General features: G+C 42.8%; 1 protein-coding gene across 1 annotated transcript in view; it reads right to left on the reverse strand.

The window, feature by feature from the left end:
- Positions 1–658: 658 nt before the first annotated feature.
- LOC116941887 (ADAMTS-like protein 1) overlaps positions 659–12,447 on the reverse strand; it is a 42,678-nt gene continuing 30,889 nt past the window's right edge. The window contains exons 9-12 of the mRNA XM_032953211.2: positions 10,043–10,238; positions 7,784–7,893; positions 7,119–7,339; positions 659–5,844 (exon numbers count right to left, since the gene is read on the reverse strand). Of these exons, the coding sequence (XP_032809102.1) occupies positions 5,735–5,844; positions 7,119–7,339; positions 7,784–7,893; positions 10,043–10,238 (637 nt within the window). The 3' untranslated portion in view covers positions 659–5,734. The remainder of the gene's footprint in view (positions 5,845–7,118; positions 7,340–7,783; positions 7,894–10,042; positions 10,239–12,447) is intronic.

Genomic DNA, 12,447 nt, shown 5'->3' on the forward strand with positions numbered 1-12,447 from the left:
CGCTATAAGGAAGCATTAGAGAGCCCGTACATCTGAGTGTCAGTCAAAAAAGATTGACATGCATTGCACTTATTCCAGTGTTTTAATAGTTAACCACTAAGATCAATGTGTTTGAGAAAAATTACGTAAAGATGGGACTCACTTTATTTTGGCTACGGATTGGTACATTACAGTGATAATAACTATCTTCATTTAAATGTGGATATTCATATCTTCTGGTAAATGGTATTGCATCGCAATGGGCACTTTCTTGGTTCAGTAAAAGATATAAATGATTGAAACATAGTGACGTAAGTCCAGATGTTTTTGATAAAATTAACATAAATTTTTATTTAAAGCTTTCTTGACTGCAGGGATTCATATTCTTGGTTCTTTCGGTAAAGTCACGTAGAAGGGAAACAATAAAATAATAAAGATATAAACAATAAAATGCTCACGACGTTTCGACTGCAACACAAGCAATCATCATCAGGTGTGAAAACCACAGTAAGAAAATTGCTGTGAATTTTATTGTTTTATATTTGTATTATTTTATTGTTTCCCTTCTACGTGACTTTACCGAAAGAACCAAGAAAATGAACATAGTTCATCTCAATGACATTAACTTCCTTGAAAATGAAAAACACGTTATTATCTAAAGTACAATGAGAACAAAATGTTTGATCCGGAATGTTTATTATTTTGCCATTCCATCGTTTATTACAATCCTTACAAAAGCAATTCTGTGCTAACTAGTTTCCAAAGCAATAATTCATACATTTTGCATGTTAAGAAATACCATACTTTAGGCACTATTGTGATACTTTGATTAAAAAAATATTAATAAAATAAATCCCATTTCCCTCCCCTTCCCTCCAACAACAACAAAAAAATCAATCCTTTACAAAAACAACGTAGAATTACACCATATTGCACTTTATAAAAGTTCCTTATAAATATTTACAGGAATACAATATATTTTACAAGTCATCCTATAAATTAATATATAAACTCCATAATTATGACCCATTGCAAGGAAATCAATTTTTCCACGTCAAAGCAAATGTACACGCATTTTGTTTTGAAATGCAGAACAAATATGATGGAGGCAATCTATGACAGTGTGTCAAAGTAAATGTCCTGCAAAAAATGTGCAGTAAGGTCTAACAGAAGTAAGCATCGTGACACTGCAGCCTCATCTGGTAAACAAAATTATTTTTGCAGATGCCAAAATAACAGTGATTCATGGGCACGGTTCAGGTTAGAATTGTAATTTTACATTCAATCCGCTGTTAGCTCAAAATAACCATTTTTGGAGTGTGGTTGGTGAATGAGATATATGGTACACCAATTTTCATCACCATACACGGCTCAACGTTACCTCCAGATCTATCTGCATGAATTGCCTCCGAGATTTACAGTCAGATTTAGAGATGTATCTACTAATATTGTACATCAAACCGACATACGAATGCATTTTTGATGCAGACATTCTCAGCATCTAAATGCTTTCTTTAAATCACCAGTTAAAGTACAATTCCAATTTTACCACGGCTTCATAGCGTGAGACAAAGCAACTTTCCTCTTGCAACTCACAGCAGTCCAGGATGAGATGATCAACTTGCTATACTTGATACATTTGTTGCTAAAACTCAACTTTTGAAACGGGGATCTATCTTGGAACCAGCCAGCCACCTCCTAAGCTGTTAAGTTTAATGCATAACACGACACAAACAGAAAGCCATGCATAACCTGGCCGGAACGAGTCAGGTGGATGAAGGTAGAAATCTCACCTCTTATTTTGATTGTAGGATTTATTTAAATCCCTCGTCTAATACTGCACTTTATATTTCAGAGATTAATAGCATTAAAACAATAACATTTTAATTAGTTGTTTTTAACGTAAATTGTTAACTTAAATAATAGACACACACGGAGTTGACCTATCACATTATAAACTAAACCTATGTAATTCTAGATTTGAAGCTTTCGTGACTGCAAGGATCCATACTCTTTGGTTCTATTCGGTAAAGTCACGTAGGTAAAAGAAAACAAAAATCACGACGTTTCGGCCACAACACAAGTGGCCTTCATCAGGTGAAGGTACCAGACTGTCTCGAGGACAGCGCTGGAGTGAAGGTCGCGGTCTAAGCTTGGCTGTGTTCACTCCAGCGCTGTCCTCGAGACAGTCTGGTACCTTCACCTGATGAAGGCCACTTGTGTTGTGGCCGAAACGTCGTGATTTTTGTTTTATTTTTACCTACGTGACTTTACCGAATAGAACCAAAGAGTATAAACCTATGTAACTTTAATTATCCAGAATTACTGTGTAACTATGAAGCACCATGGGTAATCAAAACGCACTTTAACAGTCGACGAGGCAGTCCGCAATTCCCTCTCAGTGCCACGGAATGCGATGCGGAGAGAGAGAGTTCTACGCACTCCCGTTTAGGCACCGCACTTTCCCCGCCCGCTACCCATACGCCTCATTACTCATCACAATAACTATAATCCGCTCTTTACTAACACGAGAAGAACCCCGTGGAGAGAGGAAGGGAAGAGAGAAATAGCAAACTGATGATAACAGTGCAGCTCCCCTTGAAAGGTAAAGTGTAATTAACAGCGAAACTGAAGTTTAGAGCGTGAAACGCCAGAACCAACGCGTCTATCTTACCTGATTATCGTGCGACGAAATCCTTGACAAAACTCTCCTACAGATTATATGACTCATAGTCTGTCGAGGGGATGGATGGGTGGGAGACCACACCAAGTTGACAGCCGGCGCTCTCTCTCTCGTGCCGTTCAAAGCCGACGATATTTTTGCAATTGGACAAGATGATAAATTACCATTGGCTCTGAAACGTGTAAAAACTACGTTTGGGAATTGCGGATGATTTCTCCACATTGCATTAGCAAGGCCAATGGGAGCAATTGGGCGCCATGCGTGTAGAATGAGTTATACATTGTTACGTGTTAATGTTATATTTTTACTTGGAAATAAGCAAAAATTAAAAGACAGTACCGATAGAAAAGGGAAGAATAAAGGGTGCACATAGAGCTTCACAACTTCCCTTGGCTCTACCTGTACTTATTAACAACTTTTCCTTACTTAAATTCTCCATTGGATGGCTCTCTCCTTTGTACCTTTTCCAGATGCACATAAAAAAACCCAGTGGGGATTATGGGTAAGCAGGCTGTGGGAAGCGAGGTGCCCCGACGGGAATCGCAGCTATGAATAGCTATCAGTGTACGGCTGCATCGACGATGGAAAAAAAATAACCACAGGTGAAACAAACCGTTCAACCCCCACTCAATAACCACATTAATCCGACGAGATAATCAGCGTTCACCGCCGCTGTGTAAATACATGCTGAAACAAGGCAACGGCACTATTGAAAATGTTACAGCCATCCTACAGACAGGTCTAAAGCTGTGTCCACACCTTAGCGATCTGTCGTGCACCTTGGTTGCTTGCAACGGAAGAGATTTACGTGTGGAAATCTCCGTTGTCCGTTGCAAGCAGTTGCATCATAAGTTGCTTACAGTAGACGCGACTTCCAAGCGATCGGCTCAGTGATTTATCGTGACATAACACGAAATAATCATCAGCATCATTGCGCATCATTGTGGAGGATATAAGTAACAAAATAGCATCCTGGAATTACATAATTTCAACAACGCTGATTTAATTTGCAGAGTGTGCCTTGCAATCGAACCGACACTGCTGACATTTATGCACTTCCAGAAGGCCGTTGGGGGCCGTTGAGTTATATTGTTTAGTGGCGAGAGTTCACCAGGTTACATTTGCGAACTATGATCGGTCAAATTTCGATTTAAAGCTTTCGTGACTGCAGGGATTCATCTTCTTGGTTCTTTCGGCAAAGTCACGTATTTCCATTCTATGATCGGTCACTCTGATTGGAGCTGACCAGAACAATGTGCGAGTAGTGACGTAGGAGGGAGCGTGGTCAGACGCGCACGAGGCACGCTCGGGAAACATCCTTGGCACTCTATCACCTTTTTGCTCAGATGCGGACAAAGCTGTTGCAGGCGATTAGGTTGTGCCATTTTGCGAGAGAGGGATTTGGTTGTGCGACAGATCACTCAGGTGTGGACGCACCTTAAACAATGTTGGAGACACCCCCATTGAAATGTCCAAATATGAGTGCTGTATCAATCGTGGTAAACATAATATGAAATGTCACATAGCAGGCGTAGTCTCACTTGGTCATACATAAAAAAAAGAAATAACCACATTGTGTAGACTTCAACCATCTTGTTAAGCAATTAGTTTTATGGAGGTAGGAAGCAGAAGTTAATGCTGACACCAAAATAGCTCATACATTTTAAAATAACAAGTTGTCGTGTTTGATTAACACTAATTTAATAAAACTAGTGAACGTCTGTATCTGCTCAATATACAAAATGTGCTTCGTAAAAAAGTAGTTTACTTTTAAAGTTGTCGAGAAATTTAGGCCAGAAAATTGTAATCCTTAGGGAAAATGGTTAAAGTCCATTTACAATTAGGAATTGTGAAATATTCCAAAGCTATTGATAGGAGCTCACATAATTAATGTTGCCAGCTCTTAATTAGCTGTTGTCTTGTACCAATTACCTCTGTGATAGATAGACACCCAATAAAATAGAAGTTACTTGCTAAGTTCTAAAGCGCATTGGCGAAATTCTACAATTCATTAATGCATATTAGGCAAGTATCAATCTTCATACAAAAACATGTTCAAAGTGTGATGCTGTATAAGTGCTGACATAAAAACACACGTTACATTTTTTTAATGGTACAATTCTATATTGTACTTGATGATAACTGGTGGTAATGACTATAAACTTTAACTGTTAGGGAGGGTTTAAGTGCCTTAGCATTAATTGCTTGTAATAATCAAATTGGGGATGAACGTTATACATTTTTGGTTGTATTTTTGTTTATATTGCTTTGGCCATTTGTGTCTGTGTGTTTTTACTCCCAAGGTCTCTACATTGCCAGAAAGTTCACCCAAAAAAATTCGTTTCATAAGATCAAGCCATGATAAACGTTACTGGCAGTCAGACTACCCTGGCAAGTCCCAAAGGTAGTCATGCTTTTATTGTTTTGCTCTTATTATGTTTTGTGTTGACATCTCATGAGCCAGAAAAAAGACTCACACACCACAAGAGTGTTGGAAGGATCTTGAGTAAATGAGTACATTCCTGTGATTAAGATAATTATTTTGGGTTCATCTGCAGTTAGAGGAAGCTGGATGTTTCCTTGCTTTTCCGCTGCTTAGAAGACTGTGATGTTTTGAGGACATGAAGCCGTGAGCAGAATAGCATTACGTTGTTTTAAAACATCCACTCATTCATCTTTTCCTTACAAAAGAAAAATGGCTATGGTTCTTGGTAGGTTTTTTTAGTCATGTTAAAAGATTTACATTTGCTTGGCAGTTTCTTGGAACCCATTTCTTGAAAGGTTGCCATATTCTGACACATCTTCAGCAACTCCAATTTCCTTCTGTATCTTTAAATATATATATATAAAAAAAAAACTTTGAAGACATGTACAGTGGTCAGTAAAAAAAGAATAGTTTTTGGAGAGAGAGAGGAAAAAATAAAGGTATTTTCATCAAAAAAAGTTCGATTATTTTCAGTGGTTGCCTTAACTTGTGCATGGACTTCTTAAGAACGCTGGCTGAATGGTAGGGCGCACAGGGGCAAGCAGAGCCATTTGAACGAGCAGGCCATCCGCAGGAGGTGCGCAGGCCTAGGATTCTCTGCAAGCCTGGCAGCAACGCAGGCGGTAGGTGGGCAGTTGGCAGAGGTTCAGCTTTTGCACCATCTCACAGTACCGGCTGCTGTCCCGGCACTCCGAGGCTAAAAACACAAACAACAATGATCATTATTAATGTGATGATTATTTTTATTGAGCAAAGCAGGCGAGTCTTTAATTCCCTCTTCGGGGAGATGAGGTCAGCGATAGCAATAAATTATGATCCTTTTAAGGAATACAAACTTAAGGAACCGTGTGATGGAGTCTACCTACATTTGTTGCCCTAAGCCAGTGGTGGAAGTTTACTTTAAATATGCCAGCCACTGTTCATTGTATTGACCAATGACCGGCACTTGAATGCGTAGCCTTCTGATAGCGAGTCGAGCACTATTACCAATAACCAACCACGTCACGTCGTCCGATGATGAGACAACACAAGTACTCTATCAGGAGCACTCAATCGCGTCGCGAGAAAACGCAATGAGTTACAATAAGAGTGCAAGACTGATGGACACTGTGACATTACTAGTACACCAAAATGTTACGTAAAGGCTAAGAGACGCCTATTGCATAAATAATTGCATAGTCTGCTCAGACAGGAGGGAGACATAGAAAGCTTCTTTTGCAAATTCCTCTTCTGAAACCCATCATCCCGTTGACAGAAAACTTATTCTGAAATATGAAATAAAAAAACAAACAAAAAAGCCTCCATCTCTGACTTCCATTCAAAATCAACAAATCCACACATTAGTCGCTGATGGTGCAGTTCCGCTCATGGCAGAAAACATTCACAAGGATAAAGCTGCACTCTGCCGCTGCTTAAAAGAGCTGCAGTGGCGGCTCTGAATTAGTTTGCCGAAGCTGCATATCCTTGTCGCAGGAGCCAGTACATCCACGGTACGATGACTGTCGACGTACCTGTAGAGCAGTGCATGAGAGAGGTTCCTCAATTCACAAATACGGCAGGTGGACAACTACAAGAACATTTAACAGCCCGCGACAACAAGGCTACCCAAGAAAGATTGATCATTCTAAACTAAACTATAAAATATTTTTAATTTTTTTCAGAAGTGACCTGGCCACAAATGATAGCTCAACAAAGTGGCTTATCATGTGGAAATGCATAGCAGCTAAATACTTGAAAGGCATGTTTCTAAATGTGGAGGGAAAAACCGGAGGATCCGGAGAAAAGTCCACGTGATCACACGGAGAGAGACACGCAAACTCCAAAATATACAGGAGTCAGGGTCGGGATCGAACCCACGATCTCCTGTCAACAAGGCGAGGTAGTTAACATCTCAACACCATGGTGAGATGCTATCTGCCTAGCACAGCTCGCGCACGCACGCGGGTGCGAGCGCGCGCGTTCGCCGCTCACTCGTGGCGCAGGGCGTGATGTTGCAGCGCTGCCACGTCGCGGGCTTGTGCTGCCATGCGCAGTGCGCGTCGGGGGCGGGGCGCGCCGTGCGCACATGGGCACACTCCACGCGCCGCGCCTGGAAGCCGTGCGTGCCGCAGCTCGCCGTGCACACGGCCCAGGGGCCCGTCCGCCACTGCACGGCGCACGCCTCCACGCTGCAGTTCTGCACCGAGCCGGGCCTGCGTGCGGCAGAGGTTGACGCGCACGTGCGGGTGAGGGTGCGGCCTTGCAGTGCACGGCTCACGTCCACTGCTGGCGGTAGGGCCCCCACTCGAGAGGGCTCTATAGAGCATCTCGAGAGAGTATTTGGGCTACTCTTCCACGCTGGTCAGCGCGTCTTGTGGAGTACCCACACTTTTATTCTACCACCAGCAACCTGCAGATCGACTGTGGTTTGCCTATTTATGCTGCTGGTAGACAAAGGCAGGGGGATATAAAAAAAAACACTTGACCACTGATTTTACTGTCGTGCTGGGAACATCAAAAAGATATGAACACGTTAAAAAAAACAAGAGAAAATAGGGAAAACTTTAAAGCACATCATGGCCAACCTTTAGATTGAAAGTTACGATGGGAAACCTGTTGCGCTCCAAGGTTTACGAAGTCACAGAAAGCTATCTCACCTTGCCTTGCTGGCACAGTCGCCCTCAGGTGCAGCCGTGCCATTGTGCAGGAAGCAGAGGACTCTCCGATGCTGAGTTCCGATGCCAAGTCCAACGCACCGGCCTGTACACTGAATGCACAAAGAAAATAACATACCCCCCGTAAAGCCTTTAACAGACTTGGGACAGGTTGTGTTAGCGAGCACCTATTAAGGCCAACGCAGCACGCAAGGTGGTAGGTGGCCACCACCATGCCCGGCCACCTTGTCTCCCCACTGCTAATGTTTACACACTGCACCAGGCACTCTTTTTAATGATAAATCGACATAGCAGAGGCCCAGAACTAGTTTAGATATTCGTCACCAATCTTATCTGTGAGCAGCTTGTGAACTTGAGTTGTTGGGATTGTAGTGCAGTGATTTAAGAACTAGCTGACTGCAACAACATCCACCGTTCGCCACTAAGTGGCGGTGACGTCACCACGGCGTTTGTGCCAGGCCAAGTGCACGTTAAGGCCACATGAAGCGTCGAAAGCCCGCTAGCAGGTCACGAGACACACCCAGGTGCCGTGCGTTGACTGACCGAGATGACTGACCAATGCTCACTGCAAAACAAAGATCCCTCATATAGCCTGAACACACTCTTGTGGCAAGTGCTGTTAGCACCAATGAATGCCAGTATGGCACACGAGGGGGTGGGTAGCCAGCACTATGCCCGGCCGCCTTTGTCTCTCCAGTGGCAATGTTTCCACACCACACCAGGTACTCATTTGAGGCTGAGTCAACCTAGGGGAGGCCCAGTACCGGTTCAAATAATCGTCACTGGTGTTGGCCGTGAGCGGGAATCGAACCCGGCTCGCCAGGTTCGTAGTGCAGCGCGCTAACCACTACACTACCGCTTACTGCACACACACCCACACAGACCAGAGAGACGTCAGCGAATACCTCATGGATACAATTTTTTTGTGTTGTTGCAGATGATAATATACTAAAGATAATGATAAGTAAGATTTCAGTGATCATGAAAACAATTACCATTATCCCAACAATAACATTAAATTTCGATTTAAAGCTTTCGTGACTGCAAGGATTCATCTTCTTTGGTTCTTTCGGTAAAGTCACGTAGAATGAGAATAAAATAATAAATTGATAAAATAAAATAACACAATAATATTCTCACGACGTTTTGGCCACAACACAAGCGGCCTTCATCAGGTGAAGTGACGAGACTGTCTGGTAGGACAGCGCTGTCCTACCAGACAGTCTCGTCGAAGGCCGCTTGTGTTGTGGCCGAAACGTCGTGAGAATATTATTGTGTTATTTTATTTTATCAATTTATTATTTTATTCTCATTCTACGTGACTTTACCGAAAGAACCAAAGAAGAATAACATTAAACATCTAATGTAACATACATTTTACATTCTTTGTCAATCCACCACAGGAGGAAGGTTTCCCCACCTCTGCCAGTTGTGGAGAATGTTTGTCCATAGTTCACGACACTGCTGAGTGCAGGTTAGTGAAGGGGGGCACAGGAGTGATTCATCTAACACTCGCCATTCATGTTAACCTTTGATGGGAATCTAACGAAGGTTTCCGAGCTCCTAGCGCAGTACGGTAAACCACTGTGCCAACACTCCCCCCTGCCTCGATGATAATTCTAAAAATGATTGTTATGATGAACATAAAGACAACACTGATGATGAAATGTATCATGACATTCATAATAACATCATGATCACAAAGATGACGATGCAATTGAGCCATCGTAGTTATGAATATTACAACAACAATAATTATGATGAATGACGATAATTACGATAACAATGACGATGCCAATTCCTCGTGCTGCAGGACAACACCAGAGCGGTGTACAAACAGAGAGAGGGGGGCAGTGCCGGATGATCCTCATAGCAAAAGTGGCTACAAATGCTATTGGCCCCGCACTTTCAATGTCCCCGCGCTAAATGCTTTCAAGCTAGCAATTCCGCTTCAGTGATTCTACACTTGCTCTATTACTATAGTACTATTCCGCCTTAAACTTGTATGAACGACTGGGTATTTAAGGTTAGCGATTGGTCGCATTTATTATTAGCAAATGAAAAAATACAATGACTTTACTATGCAAGTTAATTTTTTTTTAATATTTGTGTGTTTTTTTTTACTTATAACATAATGCTACAGGCCCCGCACTAGCTTCATCCGGCACTGTGGGGAAGGAGGGGGGGGGGGCAGCAGCACCACGCCCGGTTGTTTCCCACCACCAGCCCCCCCATCCCCACCTCTGCCCAGGCCCCGACGGCCCACTCGGGGCAACCGTGGCGCTTGCAGGGCTCGGCTCGCGCCGGGCGCTCCGCCCCCCTGCAGCTGTAGTCGGGCAGGGCGGTGGCGCCAGCCGGCGAGCGGCAGACGACGCTTCGCACCCGCACGCCTGCGCCGCACGCCTCGGAGCAGTCAGACCAGGGCCCCGTCACCCACCTGCACGCACAGGGGCCGCGACCGTGTTCAGGAGTCGTCTCTGTCTCTGTGTCTCTCTCTCTCGAGAGAGAGAGACAGGACACGCCGGGGGAATGTCTGACAGTGGTTCTATTTAAACATAAGTGATTCTGTAGCTGCACTTTTTAAAAAAAAATACCTACTATAATGTTCCCTTATTTATTACAAGACAATTGAATGTAAAATATTTTAGGCGTTTTAGGTATTATCGTCTTGTTAATTATTCTTAAGTGGAGTACTTTTTAGGTCATTTTTTTAAACATTTGATCATTTTACTCTGGAAAGAAAATAACTTTTATTTTGTTCTAAGTGGTTGTTTATGAAGCGGCTAACATTTTAAAATTCATATTTGGGTATTTTATATAAGCTATAAACTATTTTAATTTCATCAGGTAAGGCCCACTGAGCTATGTATATTTTTTTTCAGAAGCGACCTGGGCACAAATGATAGCTCAATTAAATGGCTTATCATGTGGACATATAAATAATCTAAAGGCTTGTTTTAAAATGCGGAGGGAAAACCCGAAGGACCCGGAGAAAAAATCCACGTGTCCACGGGAAGAGTGAACACGCAGACTCCAAATATAGAGCAGGCGTAACGGTAGGGATAGAACCCATGACCTGTATACCAGGCGAGGTAGTTAACATCTCCTGGCCACCGTGGCGCCCACCACGTCGGTCAATGCAGGGTGGTGAAGAGGGCGACTCACGACCGGTTCAGATATCACTCGCAGCTTTATGATAGCCGTTGCTGGGTATCTAACTCAGGATGCTGGGTTCATAGCGCAGTGTGCTAACCACAGTGCCAAAACTCCCCCCTTGTCTCAGCGATAATTAAGATAATTATCGTCACGGTGAACATAAAGACAACGATGAAGATGGTATTGATATTACTAATCTGGCTAAAAAGGCATCAAATAAGTTTGGTTTTCTTTTCCATGTCAAAGCCTTCCGACTATGAGCAATTGTTTTTACGATACAAAGCACACTCTGAGCTGAAGTTGTTTTTCTCAGGGGCCCCAGAGTGGAGAGTGGCATCTTTAGCTGTAAGTTAATCTCTACGAACGCTCTCTTTCTCCTCCAAAGAAGGGCCGTTACCCAACGCATAAGATTCTTATATATTTCTCTTGCCATAATGTAGTATTAATGGAAAATATGGTAATTTTGTTGTTGTTCCTGGACACTTTAACAAGGCAGAGGTTACGATGCTGGAAATTTTCCTATGGCGTATCGTCGACTTCCCCATGAAGAAAAATCACATTTAATTTCACGGTGAATCTCGCGAATTGGAAATTACGGATAAAAGTGATGAGAAACTAAGATTGCGCCCGCACGTGACTTCTACACAACATAAAGCATATCAATTGATTCATTAAAAATTGATTGAATTGAAAATGCTGTTGCGCAAACGTTGGCCTGTTACATTTTATTGTGATTTTTATTGTTTGGCACATTTTATATTCACGTTTTTTCAACGTGTGACCTTTGCACCACGTTGAATTTACTGCACCCGCGTGAGCATTTTGTCAACCTTTGAAACAAATGTGTTTTGGTTTCTGCACTTAAACATTTGTTGTGAAATTTGCCTCTTATTATTTCACAGTCCTCCCCCCCCGCCTCCCTGCAAGACCGAGATATTCATCTTGAGCGCCACTCGGCCGGTTCTAAAGCAACACTCAATCAATGGTTTAATCAAACCACTCTGGATGACTTTATGATGACACAGTATCGCACTGCTGGGAATTCATGGCGGGGCCAACGCTGTTGTGCGTTTGGTTTTGATTATGCAGCTATTGCAGCTGATCGTTTCGCGTTGACAGAAAAACATCAGATCGTGCTTGTTAACAGCATTGTATGATCTCTAACGCACAGAAGAGGGGTCAATAACTTACACTTGTGTGATATAGCATGGCACCTCATTTCATATAGTAGGTTTGCCAAACTATTTGCTCTCAAAAGGAAAAACGTTATTATATTTAAGCTTGCCTTCTGTTGGCATCCGTCATGAGAGAAGAGAAGTAGGTGGCTATGGGAGTCTTAGTGAAGAGTCTACTCACCACAAAGGTGATGTAGCAATGCTTACCACATTGGAGCCCTGGAACCCACATCAGTGTCGAGTCACCGTTCTCAAGCGCTTGCCTCTGCTCGGGGCTCCGAGTCAGCAGTAGGGAATTCGACCGAGTAGACTTCT

The sequence above is a fragment of the Petromyzon marinus genome, chromosome 13, assembly GCF_048934315.1.
Source record: "Petromyzon marinus isolate PM22_M1 ecotype Great Lakes invasive population chromosome 13, UKy_Petmar_22M1.pri1.0, whole genome shotgun sequence".
NCBI lineage: Eukaryota > Metazoa > Chordata > Hyperoartia > Petromyzontiformes > Petromyzontidae > Petromyzon > Petromyzon marinus.